Source organism: Planococcus citri, chromosome 2 (assembly GCF_950023065.1).
Source record: "Planococcus citri chromosome 2, ihPlaCitr1.1, whole genome shotgun sequence".
Taxonomy (NCBI): Eukaryota; Metazoa; Arthropoda; class Insecta; order Hemiptera; family Pseudococcidae; genus Planococcus; species Planococcus citri.
In genome coordinates, this window is record NC_088678.1 from 72392400 (window position 1) to 72409921 (window position 17522).

Here is a 17522-nt window from a genome sequence, read left to right on the forward strand (position 1 = left end):
TCGAACACATGCGTAGGTAATAAAAACTATTTTTTTAAAAATATTTCACGCTAAATTCCATAGGAAAAACGGCTTGCGAAAAAGAATCAATCGGTAATGAATTCCATAGTTAAAGGGCTTTATGAGCGTTAAGCTTTTTTTCCAGGGGCATACCGAACGAGGGGGGAGCTACCTTCATCCAAGCAGAAAAGTGTTGGCAAAAAGTTTGGTAAGTATTTCGAGTAAAAAAAAAAAAAACTGGAATGAAAAAACATGGTTCACTCACTGATAACGTCACTTTATTTCCACCAATCACCAACCACGAGTATAGCAGTTTTTTTGGCCGATTAATCGATCATTTCTAGAGATGTGCAGTCTGAAAAGTGAAAAGTACTTTTCTTTCAATGAAAAGTGAAAAGTGAAAAGTACTTTTCTTTCAATGAAAAGTTGAAAAGAAAAGTTCCTACTTTTTATTTCTCTTTTCAGTTTTCACTAAAAAAAAAAAGTGAGTGACGAATCAATTTACTCATCAGAGAACACTGGGCTCATTGATGAAGTCAAATATCAAGTTTCACTCTCTCCACTGCTCCACCTTTGCAATTCAGCATCCATGAATTGCATTTTAAAATTTTTCACAGCATTTTTTTCAAAACAGAAAGAACCAAAAATGTTAGAGGCTCTAGAAAGGCTCAAAACTACCACTTTTCGATCAAGTAGATGACAAAAATATGATTTTGTTTTTTTGTATGTTTTAGATATAGGCATAAAAATACATGAATTTGAAGCTTTTACAAAGAGCTTTAAAATGAGACTCACATGATTTACTTTTCACAACTTTTCACACTTTTCATTTCACCAAAATTACTTTTCTGAAAAGTGCACATCTCTTATCATTTCCGATTATTTTGGGACAAATATAGCATCGATTATAATCGTTGCTTCTCTGAAAAAAAAATTTTCTGTACCTAATCTTTTTAAATTTTATTTTCAAAGACCAAACGCTTTTTGACAATTTTGAATTACTTATCTATTCAACATAATACATACACATTATAATTTTTGTTTCCAACTGTCCCTCTCAAAAATTTTTTCAAACCACATGTGGCCAATGAGCTGAAAAAATTCCGAAGGGGCGGGGGAATCTGGATCTGGGGTAAAAAAAAAGGTGGGAAAATCTGGCGAAAATTTCAGCCCCCCCCCCCCCCCCCACCGATACATCATTTCGTCACGCATTTGCTTTTTTTATACGAATCCTTTATGAGGAAAGAATAGTGAAATCTTGCACCCTGAGATTATTGTAACCGTTTTTTCCGCCCATTTCACAACTTTTTCCTCTTTCTCTGCCCAATTTCCCATATTTTCGAAGTGCACAATTGTTGGCTAATCGTTTTTGTGCTTGTTGAGAAAAAGTTGATATGTAGGTAGAGGTACTTAAGTACGTATAGTAGCTTGGGTATACGTAATTACGTATATGAAAAAACTCGTCATGTCGTTTGCAATTTTAGTGGAAAAAATTCGTACATTAAGTATTCCAATTTTAATTAAAAGTGTTGTCATCGTTTTGGAAATGGACTTTCTTGACTCATTGAGAACAGAAAAGTCTAGAACGTGGATATACACAATATACACATAGTCAGTCAAACACTCGAAATTTCGAGGTAACTAAAGTCTACTTTACAGATCATTTGGAATTTTTTCGCCATTTTATTCGATTTTGTGTTGAAATTTAATATCTTACTGTGCGATACTTCATTTTTAAATCATCATTAATCTATAAGTAACACTCTCGCCACTTTGACAGTGTACTTTGTGGCCGAAACACGTATCTATTGAAAATAATAGACGACTTGGTTCATTTTCATGTAACAATTGCTACCTACTTTTCTCGTTCCAAATACAAAAGGTCTAAGTAAATTTGAAGATAATTTAGGCAACTGCTTGTTCTTTTCATTTAAATGAGAAATATACGTGTCTAAAGGCTTTGAAAAAATACGACGTAAATGTCCAAAATATGTACTTGTATTATTCGCGATTCTGAGAATCATACACTGGAGATGAAGTTCTTGGCATTGAAAAGACGCTCGAGCGTTCTCGTATTGTTTTGTTGGCAAGTGATTCAATTCACGACGTACAGGCTCCTCAACCTCGATGTTTTGTTAAAATGCGGCTTTATGCTTGGTTGTCTTTCCTTTATTTATTGTTAGAGAAGAACACATTAATATACATTTAGAAATCATTTATATGCATTTAGGCAATAATAAAATCATGTATAATACCTAAAAAGACGCATAGAATAGACATTTAAGGAGATGATTTGATGAAGTTCTAGTCTCACAAAATTACCCTTTGTTATATTAAAAATTAAAAATATCAGACAAACTGAACGTTTTGCTCTGTAACTTGATAAGTTGAATTTAACGAATTTACGTAAGCCGATGATCTATCTACTGATCCATAATAAGACGTATTTGTGTAATTCGTTGATACCGAAATGTAATTTTTCTCGTACTGTGGGTAAGATATTTGAATTGGTGAAAGGGCAATTGAAGACGTCCTGTGAATCATATCGTTCCCAAAAGATTCAGTTGAAATGTAATTTTTCTCATACTCCGGGTAAGGCATTTGAATCGGTGAAATTGCAATTGAAGACGTCCTTTGAATCATATCATTTCCAAGAAAAGCGGTCACCTGTGAAATTGTCGAAATTTTAATTATTCTTTAATGTATTTCCTATTCGAAATAATATGTACTTGTTCATTTCTCGTTCCATTTAGTATTTTTAATAACTTACCTGTAAATAAAAGGATTGAGAAGTAGGTACGAATGCACCGTAGTAAAAATCATTTTCTGAATCGAAACTGGTAAGGGGGATTTCCTTCACGACTGAATTATTATCTGTAGAGATAATTTTGCAAGATTTGAAAACAGCTCCGTATTCTGTGTTGGTTGATTTCACGTAGATGTAATTCAAAGTATCTGGACGGAATAAAAATTGATGAAATTGATATCGTTATCAATTTTTTTTCAAATTTTTATTGTTATTCTAATATTTTAAATGATTTACTTACTCAAAAATGGTCTTTTTTGTAAATTATTCGTACAGTTGTTGATTTTATTGATAGAAAATCCGTAATCAAAATTGAATCCACTGACTCCAAATACACGTAAACCAAAATTATACCTATTTGAGTCTATTTTGATGAATAGGTTGCCTTGTGAAATGCGCTACATGGAGAAAAAATGTTAGTTGAGTGATGAGTAATAAATTAAGTATGCTTTATTTGAAATGCTGAAATGAAATTGGAATATTTCAAAAGATATCTATAGATCTACTTACCTTATAAGATTCTATTTGGGTTTTCAAAGTACACAAATGACGACTTCTGTAAGATCTACTCGTAATCACTTTAGAATATTCGGAACGATTATAATGATGGGTGATGTATTGGCCAACGCCTCCATAAGTCCAGTCGACTATTGTGATTTCATCGAGGAGTTTATCCACTCGAATGACGTGGGTATTGGTGAAATCATTGTTGATAGTCAGCAGATTCACTTTTTGTTTCGTGTAAGTCAACAAAGTCGGCATGAAATTCATGATCTGGTAAAAAATATCATAGTCGATTGGATTAATTTGAATTTTTATAGCTTTGTACCTTCGTTTTCGAACGAAAAATCGAGTCATTTTTTGGCCAATTGTTCTAAAGTAATTGTTTTTTTGCAGTTATAAAAATGGCTAGATTATTGAAAATGATCAAAAATGAATGAACTTTTAATGAGATTGAATTAAAATTTAGCAGAAATTACGTAAATTATTTTAAAAATTCGTTAAAATTACATTAAAACAATTGAAAATGGCTAAAGGTGATAAAATATCTCAAAACTTGACCAAAGAATTGTAAAAATTGCTTTGAACTATCATAAAAAATATAAATTTGATGTAAAAATCTCTCAATAAACTGTGCAAAATCGCAAACTTTCGTCAAAATGCCTGAATGTTAAAAAAAAAAGTTCAAAATTATGAACAAAATTGATCAAATATATCATTCAAACTGAACAAATTTTCTGAAAAATTAGATTAAGTAAATATCGTAAAAAAAAACGTGAAATCGGTTAAAAATTACATAAGTACTTAAAATAGCTAAAATCTCGTAGTGTTGATAAAATTGGGCGAAATTTTACAAAAGTTGCATGAACAGGGTGTCTAACAGGTACTGCAGGTACTGCAAGTACTGTAAAAGTACTGCATTGAAATCCTCGGTACTGCAAGTACTGCAAAGTACTGCATTTTTCCTGAAAAGTACTGTATTTTTTCTCAGAATCATTGATTTAAAATTTTTTGAAACCTCAAAATGAATTAATTGGTGAAAATTTAAAAAAAAAAAAGTTCATTTTGTACCTCAAAAGATGGCAACACTTGTTAAATTAATACTTGTAAAAATTTGATTGACAAATTCCAACCGGTTCGAAAATATTTTTTTTCTTCGGGGGGGGGGGGGGTGGGTTAGTGTAAGCTGGATAAAAAAAAATAAGGTAATGCAAAAGGTACTGTAAAAGTACTGCATTTCTTCGGAGAAATTTTGTTAGACACCCTGATGAAACATTGTCCAATTTTGTAAAAATCACATTAAAGCTGTTGAAAATGTCTAAAACTTGATGAAATGTCTCGAAATCTGAGTAAAAATCACAAAACAGCTGTAGAAATGAAGATTTTTCTACCATCTAACGTTGTTTTCAAAAACTGTGTTCAATTAGTGACGTCATACGTGAAAACATAAGATAACTTAAAAAATTGAAAGAAATCGTTTGGTAATTTATAAAGATTTGATGTGATAATCGAATTTAATAACGTGGCAAAATCTCTGAGTTCCAGTTTATTGAAATGAAGAGAGGTGATTTGAGTCAAGACCTCTCAATTTTGTTACCATTATTATTGTGGACTCACAACCCCCCTTCCTTTCTCCTCTTCTAACTGATTTTTGCTGACGTTTTTTGATTAGGTAGATACGTTTTTACAAAATTAAAATATGTTAAAATTAAATATAATTTCAATAATTAAGTAGCTATTTATTTATTTTTCTAATTTATGTTTTTTGGTTTTTTTTTGTTTCAGGTGAGTACAATTTTTTTCCTGAAGAATAAGAAAATATTTTTAATGAAATGGTAAGTGAATTACAATGCAAAAATCTATCTAATTCACTGAGCCACTTGTCATTTTCTAATTTTTGCAAATGCCCTATCGTATTGCCCCAGTCCTCTTTCTCGTTTTTTTTTGTTTTTTTGTTTGTTTTTTTTTGCTTTTTAATCAAGTTTAGTCATACTCAATTTTGAACGACTTTTATTACCTATGTTTAGTTTTTAAAGTATTGAATTGATAATTCAGCAATTTTTGTTGTTTACATTCGAATGGATCTGCAAACGTGTGGTTGAAAAAATTTATACATTAAAGAACTGCTGTAAAATTTCATTTCAACTTTTTATCATTTTCCACGCTCAAATTAATTAGGTCATTTAAGCAAAAAAATCTGTCTTCATCTAAAAAATTTTTTCATTCGATAATGTGAAATAATTTTAAATTTTTTACTCGCCTGCGAGTCTGCATGCACATTTAAGATTAGACCATTACTTTGCAAAGAAATAGTTTGATATTCAACTGGTATATCAACTTCTGGATAATTTTGTTGAATGACAAATCCCACCTGAGAAATTTCAACAATTAATTGCGAATATTTAAACACATTTTATTTTACAATTCCAAAATTATTAAGTACCTCGATCATTTTATTTTCTATGGCGCACGATATGGCATACATGATTGAATTATCTTCCGGTTTAGCGTTGGTGAAAACGTAAACGAGTGAATTTAAGTCACTATTGTACAATGCTGACCATAACCCTCGTAAAACTCTGCTCACATTTCCGTATGTTTTTTCGCCTTCGATAGTTGATTTATGCTCGAGCAATTTTTCCATAATTTTTTGGTCTTTTTGATCGTCGATTATTTCAACACCTGTGAAGAAATTTTATCAATGGGCAGTTGTATGTTTTTTTTTTGAACTAGGAATTTGATCATTCGAGACTTGGAAAGTAGGTATCTTGAGTAATAAAAGATTTTTTGGAAAATGAGAGAAAATCTCTCAAATGTTTACAACTTGAATTAGGAGTAGTCAAAAGGATATTATAAATTTTGACAGTGCTTAAAAAATTGATGAATTCAACAAATGGTGTTTATGAAATCCAATTTTCAAAATCATAATAAGAATTTGCAAAATAAATTATTAGATAAAAATTTGGATTGTTTTCATTTTATTTCATTTTTTTGAAACTATATCCCAAAAAAACTCAGTAAGTAAAGTGAAAAATTTTGAAATGTTTCGATTTTTGATTTCAAAAATTACAATTTGTGTTTTAGTCATTTTTCCAATTTCACATTTTGATATTATTAGGTAGGTCTCCATTTTTTTTTTTTTTTTTTTTTTGAAGGAACTTTGGATAAACTTCAGTTTTTTTTTTCAATTTGGCATTTAATTCGTGCATGAAATCTGTGTAAGTGTAAAGAATATGAAAGTATTGAATTATGTCCCACCAAGTGTCAAATGGGTCAAATTCTCAATTTATAATCTAATCGAAAGTGGAAAATGGCTTACTTGTTTTAAAAGGAAATATGATACGAAACCTATTGAATATTTTTTGACCAGATTGAAATAACTCTTTATAAATTTTTTCGGTTCCATTTACAAAATCCACATAATCTACTCCAGGATTTATGACGTCGTACACGAAAACCAAATTTTTCGGAACATAAGGCTCTGTTGAAAAAATTCATAATTTAAAAATGTTTCATTCTTGTATCACGAATTAAATTCTAATTAGAAATAAATTCATTCTTACCCGAATTTCCTGCATTTAAGCAAGCTAAATAAAACACAACAGTATAAAAGAGCTGCATTATTTTCAATTGCTCTAAAAAACCAACAATTGATACGTAACCAGAACAAGTGAAACCGAAATGCCTCTGGTTTTACTCCAGTCTCGGTTAAATTGGCTGGAGACTGAAGTATCTACCTACGTGCCTAATGAGTATTTCCATAAATTTATTTTACTCGTTGTTTTGTTTTTAAAAAAGTGGGTTTGTAGTGATTACTCGAACGATAGTGAAATTTACTTCGAGATATGGTTGGAAAAAAGTATAGATACTCATTTGTGAGTTGTACATAAATCCGTGTTATGAAATAAACGTGCTACGTTGCTCGAGTAACGATTTTTTTAAAAAATATGTTTAAAAAATCAAGTTCTATAATTATTATCATACGTTATAATATTCACAAATTATTTACATTTTGTTCGTAAGCAATATTTTTAAGTGCTAAGTATACCGCTTAAAGAACTAAAGAAGTGAATGGAACCTTATACAAGGACATAAATAATATCTCATGTTAATGTAACTCAGGTCACTAATGCTAAATACATCATTTACGTAGGTAACTTAAAATCTATAGGTAATGTAACTCTTGCGGATGAAAATCAAAGCGCCTCTGTACTAGCTTTATTAATCTCTACGTACTCTTCTGGATCAGGTTTTGATTTATCTCCGTAATACGTCACGAAAACCTACGAGTATAAAAAAATTTCAAAAAATTAGTCAATCAGTGATTGGTTTTCAAAACAATTGATTTTACAAATTAGCCTAATAGACACATGATGAATGCAACATTGCAACACTTACAGTGATATTCTTCTCTCGCATCAATCTCATAATTGGTGTGATTAAATCGGTATTTGTAGGATGGACGTCGGTTAAAACGTAAATTACTGATCTCGGCGAACTTTCGATTAAAGCTTTTATTAAACTTTTCAATGGGAATTTAATCTTGGCTGCTTCCGTGTGCCAGATTTCGTTTAGAATTTTTTGATCTTGGTTACCCGGATGACGTCTGATGTATTTTTCCATTACAGTATCGATTTGATTACGAATACCTGGAAATATTTTTCAAAATATTAACTCGAGATTTGAGTTTTAGAAGTATATTATGATGAATTTTGAATGAAAGATCAATGTAGATCGAGCTCACCTTCGTTTTTACAATGTTCTGTCAAAATATCGATGTAAGATCCTGGAATGTATTCTGCTTTAAGGTCTATTTTCACGACATAATCTGTAGAAAAAAAAAAAAAAAAAAAAAAAAAAAAAAAAAAGTCATTTGATTTTCGGTATCTGAAGGTAGCTTAATTGAGATTTATTTTTTATTTATTATTACCATTTTCAAATACATGCATGACTGAGAAATCGTCGATCCACATGACTTGACCGTTATAACTGAATACTTGAGATCGATTGAATTCGGATAAAAATATTCCAATTTGTAGAGCATAATCCCATACTGGAAGTTGCTTGTAAAATGCCATTCCGTTGATGATTGTGATGGTTGCATTACGAGTGGGCTCTGCAAAAGAAAAAAAAATTAATTACATAAAATCAGCATGTGAAGGTGAATTTTATACTTTATTATTAATGAAAGCTGCATTTCGACTACCCTCGGTGGGGTTTTTGCCCCAAAACTGACCCCAAGTTTAGAAACAGAACAATTTTGTGAGTCTTAAGATTTTTATTTTGAGATCTCCAATCCCCTCCTTCTCTCTTTCCCTCTCTCACTCCTCCCTGGGCATTATAATAACGTTAGTTCATTGAATATATCGATGTGATTGACTTATCGAAATAGTTTGAATGTGCTGAATTCGAAAATCATGATAATTTTTCATCACCCTACCCCCTCCTCGCCAAGTAGAGTTTTGCTCCAAAAATGAAGTCGAAATAAGGGAAAAGCAACGTATTGTTATGTCTGAACAATAACATTAGGTAAAGAGTTATGCCCCAGAATTATTCATTTATTTATTTTGGCATGTTGCATCCTGATTCCGTCCCCTCCCCTCCCCCTCCCATCACATCTTATCTTCAAATTTCGATGAAAACCAGCAGAAAGTGTTGAAATTTCGCGATAAATCCGAAAATCATGATCATAGTTGGTACCTATGTATTTCATTTTCCATCCTCTCCCTCGTTTGAGTTTCGTCTCAAAATTGAATCGAAATAGGCAAGCAGAAGTTTTATTTTGTCTAAACTTTGGAATGATCGAAAACTGAAACTGAAAAAAGCAAAACTGAAATTTAAGTATGTACGTAGTTCATTTTTTCTCAAAATTTCCAAAATATTACGAATTTGATGGAATAATTTAATGAAACTAAAAATGAAACTGGTTGAAAACTGAAACTGAATTGTAAAAGTTTTGACATCATTGTGGTTTAGTAAAGTTATGTCCATGCTATTCAAATGATTCATTCATTGCTCACTCCCTTTCCCTCTCCCCCTCACGAGAAACCCTTAATTTGTTAATATCGATGCGCTCGATGGATTTTTGCACCAAAATTGAACCCACTTTCAGGTCAGGTACTCAACTTTTTTTTTTTGATCAAAATTATCTAAAACGTAAAGAGGTCCACCAGATCATCAAAGTTATCGAATAGTCATCTTTTTGGACTGTAGATCATCAAAGTCATCAAAAAGGTTATCCTATTGACCAAAAATTGAAAGTGATCCTCAAAAATTAATCAAATATTCTCAAAATTCCATTTAAAAGTTCTCTTCTCCTTTTAGATTTAATTTTTACACATCGAAATTTGAATTTTTCCAAGCACAATATAAACGTCAGGGCATAATTTCTACTTTTTATATAGAAAATACTACTAATGAATTTTCTTGGAAGAGGTAGGGGATATGAGGCTAAGAAGTCGAAATAAATAATTCGAAAAATTCAATTTTTGAGAAATTTGGCTGTTACGTCCAATGATGCTAGTTCAATTCGATCTCATTATTTTTGAAAACGAAACTAATTTCCAGTTGGTGGGAGGGAGGCTATTATATCGAATTTAGAATTTTTCTTGATTCCGAAAAGTGTCGACGTTTTTTTGAAGTTTGAAATCGATTTTTACGTTGAAAATGCATTATTATTAACGATTTTCATTCTCCTCCTCTTAGGTGGTGAGCGGGGAGTGAGAGGGGGTGCTTCAGGTAATAGAAAATTTTAAACCTTTTTTCAGCATTTTTGGAATTGATAAAAATTTTAGAGCATTTAACTTCACTCAAAATGTCACGTTCGTGTGACGTCATTGCATAACTTTTCTTCTCCGACCCTCCCCCTAACTATTGGAAAACAAGACGATAAATAATTTCCAACTTATTACCTACTTGGATTTGTGTCGAATTTTGTGAATTGAAGTTTATGGAGATTTTTTTGAACAGGAATTTCCTTTCTTCTCGTTTTGGAACAAAAAAAATTTGAAACGTTTCCTTTCGCAAAGATTTCATTTTTAGGGTTATTTGTTTTTTTTTTGTTTTCAAAATTTCAAGAAGAAATTGCTGGTAAACTTGCAACATTTTTTTTGAGGGAGGGGGGTGTTTATAATTGCACGATTATTACACCTGGTCAAAAAAATGGAAAATCTTATGATATGTGCATTTTTATTTTTGAAATTTTTAAAAAGAGTGCATTCAGAACAGCTAAACTCGCTGAATACGAATCCAATCCAGTTTGAAATTCGTAGAGCCCAAGTCAAACATCATATCAGAAAATGCAATTCAAAGTAAAGATCGATGCCTTTAATTTGCTTATAAACTCGTATAATTTTATTGATGAGATTCTTTCTAGTGCTTTAATGCCATAATCATTCAGTAGGATTTAGGACGCTTTATACGATCACATATTCCAAGATTTTTCCTCCCCATTTCAAGAATCAGTAATGGTTTTAGCAATTTCTTCATTAGTCATTTCCAAAAACATTGTGCCTCTACCTATTGTTATATTATGGCGACATATTCGAAAAAAAGTACTTGACTACTGTCACCGCGGGTGGCAAGAATGACTCTAAAAATCCTAACTTACCTTACCTGTCATGACTTGTGTTGGAAATAACTGTATTAACTACACCTACATATTCCTACATACGAATAAAGATTAAAAGAAAATATTTTATGCTCACTGTTTTCGTCATTTATCAGCATTCGTTTGAGTACATTGGTAAAAACCATTTCGCTTTTGATGGTTTTAGTTAATTTATTAATTTTGTGATACGAGTCGGTGATGTTGCTCAATTGTACGGAGTTGTATAAATCCGTAGCATCTTTATCAGTATTTTTCAAAGAATCAAAGGTCCTTACTACAACCTGCAAAATACGACATGAATCAATCAATCTGGCTATGTGAAAGTTTAATAATTATTAAAAATGAAAATTACCTTGATCATTTTCTTTCGCATTATGTCGAGGGTATCTGGCAATGAATTTGCGATATTTTCCGGTTGAGCGTTGGTAATCATCAAAATATCAGAAAATTGTGGACTTTTTTTGACTAGTAGATTCAACAGAGTTAATGGGAGTACATTTACGTCAAGGCTGTGGTCTCGAATCAATCGCCGGAAGTGATCAATGCTGGGGTTTTCTGATAATGGAATATTTATCGGATCTGGAAAATATTCGTAAAATAAGTATAAGTACGAAATTAAAAATGCAGCAATTTGAAATTTTGTGAAAAAAGTTGCTCATCTTACCTTCTAGGTATGGGAATTTCACCGAGTAATTTAATAAAATGTTTTTCTCTGGTGAGGTTTTTAAAACCGGTGACGCGATCAAGTTGGTCAATATTTCTTCGTCGACTCCTGCTAGATTGTTACCGTTTAGGAATACGATGAAATTTTTCATAATTCGGGTCCCTGTAAAAAATACGTGCGAAATGGTTTGAAAATAGGTAACTTGGATTTTAGTTTAGGATAGGTAAATTTTTCTTTTGAAGACATTTTTCGATTTTTTAAAATTTACATTTTCAAAAAAATACGAACTTGAGATGAAATTGAAATTGGAGTGTTATTATGAACATTTAAAAATCTACCAACCATAAGTTTACAAACACCTAATTGAAAAACATTACCTTAAATGGCCCATGCATCATCCCTTTAAGTATTGGTTTCTCATTCGACCAATTTTTTAGCTTGAAAATTATTAAAAATCATCCTCAAAGTCTGATAAACTAAAAAATGAATAAATTACTTCTACTTACCACAAGAGACCGACGAAATGGTCACAAACAGGGTATAAAATAACGTCAATTTCATCTTAACGAATTCGCACTACACCTTTATTCACCTCTTGAAACGAACACGAACGTACACTTTGGTCGAAGATTTCCTAAACATTAACTTCCCTTACAGAAAACTGAAACTAGTCTGACTCCGAGCGAACAAAAAAGCAAATTGACGTCTGACTTCTTCACACATACGAAATCTTCGGGCTTTAGGTAAAAATATACAAGTCAGTCGGGGTAAATAACAATGAAGAGTTCTTGGTAGCGACGAAACGATCTGTTTAACATTTCAACAGATTGGCCACATTACATTGTTGTTTCTTTTTTTCATCTTTCAAAAGAATAGGTACAGTGTGATTCGAATTTCGAATGACTTAATTACTTCGGTCGCGGTTGTTAAATGGTGGTTTGTTGGAAGTGAATCAGCCAGGTATTGAATGCGGAGTTTTTTCCAGAATGAAACGTGAAGTTGATTGATGGGGTGTCTTGGGTAGTCTACACGTTTCTTGGAAGTCGGTAAAGATAAAGTGTATAAGGGAAGTAAATTATAGGGGTGGATGTATGGGTATGAAGATTACTCGTATATTTTGTTGTGTATGTATACGTACGTATATTTCCTACTGTAATGGTGAAGGTGGTGATTTTTTTGGCCTTCTAAAAATAGGGTAGGTATTCAATTCTACGAATGACTCATTTTGTTACCTACTGTATTTCGAATGTGCGAGTACCTGTTCTGTTGTTTATCAGTATATAATCAGTATTGTGTTAAATTATCTGTATCAAGGGATGAGCCCTTCTAAAAATTCAGTATTTTATCTCGTAAAGAAAAAAGGATTTTACTGAGAAGATTGTTCTACTCGTGTATAAAACTGATTTACGCTAAATCTCTTATCGAAAATGTAATTAACCCTTCTCTTATCTTGTACAAAACATCCTCCTTTAAAGTATTAATCTTTTCAGAGTACGCAGAGGTGATTTAAGCAAATATTTGTGAAATTGTGTAGAGGATGGGAGAAGGAGGGGTAATCAGAAAATAACAAGATTTAGTGTCTCAAATTGAACTCTTTCTGTGGTTTGAAATTTGAAAGTAATGAAAGGGTCGACATTTTACTGGCAAAAAGCGTTGTTTTTTTCACAATTATAAGGATCTTTTGAGGTTGAACAAATTTTGAAGGGTAATTTATGTCCAGAAACTAATAATAATCATAACACGTGCATCGAAGACCTAAAAATTCTTCTGTTATACCCCCAACTGACGTAGTACTCAGAAAATATGAATGTTGGGAATTGTCTCGAGGGTTCTCAAAGGTGATGCCATCTACCGTTGGGAGGTCCAAAAATTCAAAAATTTGGTTTTTGGGGCAGATCTCACAGCTCTTATGGGACTAAATTTATTCAAATTCGGTTTCGAAGTTGAAATGCAACAGAAAAAAAAGGCCTTTTGCCCAACAATTTTTATCTTGGTTTTAGGACTCTACTCTTTAAATTTGAATCAAAATTTAGAGAGTCATAACGGAACGAAAATGGCATGAATGTAGGAAAGTAACGTAGAAATTTCTTTCAGAAAGTACAAAAATCTTTGAAAATTGGCGTCATTTTCAAAACTGTCTTTATTTTTAAATTTTTATTTAGTGTAAAATAATTTATTCAAAAACAATGAAATAGTTCTTCTAAATCTTGGGTAAGGTACCTATTAATGAAAAAAATTGAAAATTTTGCAGGTCACTGTGTCAAATTTTTTAAAATTCAAACCTAACCCAAAAATTACAAAAATTCCTTGACTCTGGTTTTCATTGATGTACGAAATTGTTGCATTCCAAACGTTTAATGATGAACTAGCCAACCCGTTAATCGCGCATACTGCGCGATTCTTCAAAACCTAAATGTACATTTTAAAAATTCATTAGCTAATATGTAGAATGATCACGATTTTTTCACTGTTAGTTATTGGAAAATTCAAAAAAAAGAGCTTCGCTTTTTCAGAAAGAATTGCAAAAAGGTATAATTTTTTTGACAATTATCGTCAAAAAGCCTTGTTTTTTCCTATTAAGGGGATATTCTCAATACATAGTTGTAGTATAACCAAAATGCCTTATTTTACATTGGTCTTATGGGACAAACTTTAATGTTATAATTTAGAGCCGCGGATGCATGGAATGGGCTCAAATTTGAAATACATTTTTTTCAAGACATTTTGAACAATCTTGTGCATGCATTTGTCAATACGTTGAATAGTTTTTCAATAAATATAGTTTTAAGAAACGTTGGATTTTTTCTCAAAAAGTCCAACATTTCATTAAATCGTATTTTTTCAAAAACTACTCAACGTATCGACAAATGCATGCACAGAATTCATCAAAATGTTTTGAAAAACGTATTATACCCAATTTGAAGCTATTCCATGCACAAATGGCTCTGAATTATGTGTTTGAAGTTTGGCAGGCGGACAGATATACTACCATGTATTGAGAATATCCCCTTAAGTACAGATCAAAATTTTGCTTTTTGGCAAAAATTGATAAAAAATTTTGCTTTTAATGAAGTTTGTAAAAAATCTGCGGCCTACCTTTTTTCCAAAAAATTGTTCAAAAATCTACCTGTTTTGCCAGAAACTGTTAATTGATAATTACTAAAAAGTTCTACTTTTTTTGCAATACATAATTATTGAAAAGTTTTGAAAGGGTCTTTCTTTGTTTATATCTTATTCTCAAAAAGTTCCGCTCTTGGCTAACATTGTAATTCTTGATGAGGCTTTTTTAAAAATTAACAGAAAAAAATATTGTTTTATCGCAAAAAATTCCAATATGTACCTACTTAATTTCAACTTTTATCACCTAAAGTGCAAAATTTACTCCAAAGCGTCGCTTTCTCCCCAAATGTATTCTAAAAACACTCAATCACTCTTATCAAAAATCAAAATAATGTCCAGTTTTTCAATAAAAGTTGCGAAAAAGTATTATCACTCTTTCCAACAATTGGCGAGAAGTCCTGGTTTCATTTCTTAAAAAGTCTAAAAAAATGATAACTTTTTGGCAACATTGCAAACTCTTACCAAAAATATCAAAAAAAAAAACTTGTTTTTTACCCTATAGTTTTACCTAATAAAAGCAACAAAAATAATTTCAAAAAATGTAAACTACATAATTTTTTTTGTCAATAACTACCAAACTTGCTACTTTTTGCTAAAATTGAGAGTTTCTTTTTTTTTACCGAATCAACAATCTTGTTTCTTCTAAATTTACAAAAATATTTTGTTTTTTAGTTTTAAAAAAATCATTTTTTATCAGAAATTACCAAAAATTTCAGTAAAAATTTCAGTAGTTTTTTTTCTGTTTGCTAATATTATCAAAGTCTCGACTCAAATGACTCAATCCGCTGCACCCTCTGCATAAATTGGTGAAAACTTTCAACCTTGCATATATATATATGACTTGATCTGGTCAAATATCTCATGTCAAGAAATTTTGAGGTTTCGCTCAACTTTTACCATCAACTTTTGAAAATTTCTGAAAAAAAGCTAAGTGAAAGCTCAAAACTTCTTGACATGTGGTATTTGACCTAAAATAACAACCTCTCAGTAAAAAGGCTTTGAAGTGTAGATGTGCAAGCTTATGTTGAAAGTACAAAAAATTGTGTAGTAAGCTGAAAAAACATTTGATGGGCAGACAAAAATACTTATGTTGTACCCTGAAAGATCTAAGTTGAAGAACAATTTTTAACAGAAAAAAACTCTCAAAAGTTTATGGTAAAAGTTCAGTGAAAGCTTTATAGTTCATGACATGAGGTAATGTTGACGATGCACCCTGAATGTTTTTTTATTATAAAATCAACTTTTTGTCGTAACTTCGTTTCACATTTCAAAATTTAGTAAATGGTTTTCAAGCTTTTTTTAGCTCATGGTGAAAATTGTTGAACTTTCAACATAAACCTGCATAATATCTATGTACTATTCAAAATCTTTCTATCAAGCGGCTGTTTATCAAAATCGGTTCAGCTGTTGCAGAGATCTTGCTGTGACAAAAAACCGACTCATGATGAACTTTTAAACTTTCGCTGAACTTTTGCCGACAATTTTTAAAAGCTTTTTACAGTCTAGAATGGTTTTTTCACTGTGCTCTTTCAAGGTACAATCTGTATATTTTTTTTACACATCAAATAAGATCAAATACTGCATGACCACAACTTTCAACTTTTGAAAGTTTTTTTTTGTCCGAATTAAGTTTTTTTCCGCGGAGACTTTTTGAGGTACAATGTAGGTACTTTTGTGTACCCACCAAATATGGCATAATCGATTATTAAGCTTTTTTGAGCTTATAGTGTAACTGTTTGAACTTTCAACATAAACCTGCACATATACACTTCACAGCCTTTCTCGATATGTCATTTATCAAAATTGGTTCAGCAGTTGCTAAGATCTCACAGACAAAAGAATCAGGTCATAATTCAAAACTTTCAAGCATTCACTTAGCTTTGACCTGGAACATTTTGAAACTTTTTTTCTTCAATATTTGTCTTTTTGTAATGCTCTTTCAAAGTAGGTACTTATAATATAGTACGTACTTCTTTATATACGTTGCAGGCTTTGAGTATAGAGTTAACATCAATTATTCAGCTTTTTTGAGCTTAAGGCGCAACTTTTTTGTGAACTTTTTTCTTAAACATTCGACTTCTTTTAATGCTCTTTCAAGGTATAATATACGTACTACTGTGTATACATTGAATGTACTACGTATAGGCTAAAATCAATTATTGAGCTTTTTTGAGCTTTACGGCGCAACTTTTTGAACTTTTAATTAAAACCTGCACATCTACGGGTCAAAAGCTTTTTTTTGAGACATCGTCGAGCAAAATCGGTTCAGCCATTGCTGAGATCTTAGAGTCAGAAGAATCCAGTCATAATTGAGCTTTTTTGAGCTTTTTACAGCGCAGCTTTTTTTGTAAACATTTTTCTTCAACATTCGACTTCTTTCGATGCTCTTTCAAGGTATAATATACATACTTCTCTACATAAGTCAAATACGCTAAATATAGGCTAAAATCAATTATTGAGCTTTTTTGAGCTTTAAGGCGCAACTTTTTTGTAAACTTTTTTCTTCGACATTAGACTTCTTTCGATGCTCTTTCAAGGTATAATATACGTACTTCTCTGTATACATTAACTGCGCTACGTATAGGCTAAATTCAATTATTGTGCTTTTTTGAGCTTTAAGGCGCAACTTTTTTGAAAACTTTTTTCTTCGACATTACACTTCTTTCGATGCTCTTTCAAGGTATCATATACGTATTTCTCTGTATACGTTAAATGCGCTATGTATAGGCTAAAATCAATTATTGAGCTTTTTTGAGCTTTACGGCGCAACTTTTTGAACTTTTGATAACAACCTGCACATCTACAGCTCAAAAGCTTTTTTT

General features: G+C 31.4%; 3 protein-coding genes across 7 annotated transcripts in view; 1 reads left to right on the top strand and 2 right to left on the bottom strand.

Annotated features, from left to right (window-relative positions):
• Iml1 (GATOR complex protein Iml1) overlaps positions 1 to 17522 on the top strand; it is a 289826-nt gene that overhangs the window by 29455 nt on the left and 242849 nt on the right. The gene's annotated exons all lie outside the window — the stretch shown is intronic.
• LOC135837615 (hemicentin-1-like) lies at positions 2267 to 7135 on the bottom strand. Of its 2 annotated transcripts, XM_065352955.1 has the most exons (8): positions 6871 to 7127; positions 6627 to 6788; positions 5751 to 5989; positions 5568 to 5678; positions 3317 to 3580; positions 3048 to 3204; positions 2771 to 2955; positions 2270 to 2667 (listed from the first exon to the last, which is right to left on the bottom strand). In XM_065352955.1, the coding sequence occupies exons 1-8, from the start codon at positions 6926 to 6928 to the stop codon at positions 2350 to 2352; spliced, it is 1494 nt and encodes a 497-aa protein (XP_065209027.1). In that variant the 5' UTR covers positions 6929 to 7127; the 3' UTR covers positions 2270 to 2349. The 2 variants fall into 2 exon arrangements, with proteins under 2 accessions (XP_065209028.1, XP_065209027.1); XM_065352956.1 differs by lacking the exon at positions 5568 to 5678 and having other exon boundaries at positions 2267 to 2667; positions 6871 to 7135.
• On the bottom strand, positions 7230 to 12479 carry LOC135837620 (uncharacterized). Its single transcript, XM_065352964.1, has 8 exons — positions 12087 to 12479; positions 11581 to 11742; positions 11269 to 11495; positions 11014 to 11197; positions 8238 to 8423; positions 8052 to 8135; positions 7706 to 7956; positions 7230 to 7590 (listed from the first exon to the last, which is right to left on the bottom strand). The coding sequence occupies exons 1-8, from the start codon at positions 12139 to 12141 to the stop codon at positions 7504 to 7506; spliced, it is 1236 nt and encodes a 411-aa protein (XP_065209036.1). The 5' UTR covers positions 12142 to 12479; the 3' UTR covers positions 7230 to 7503.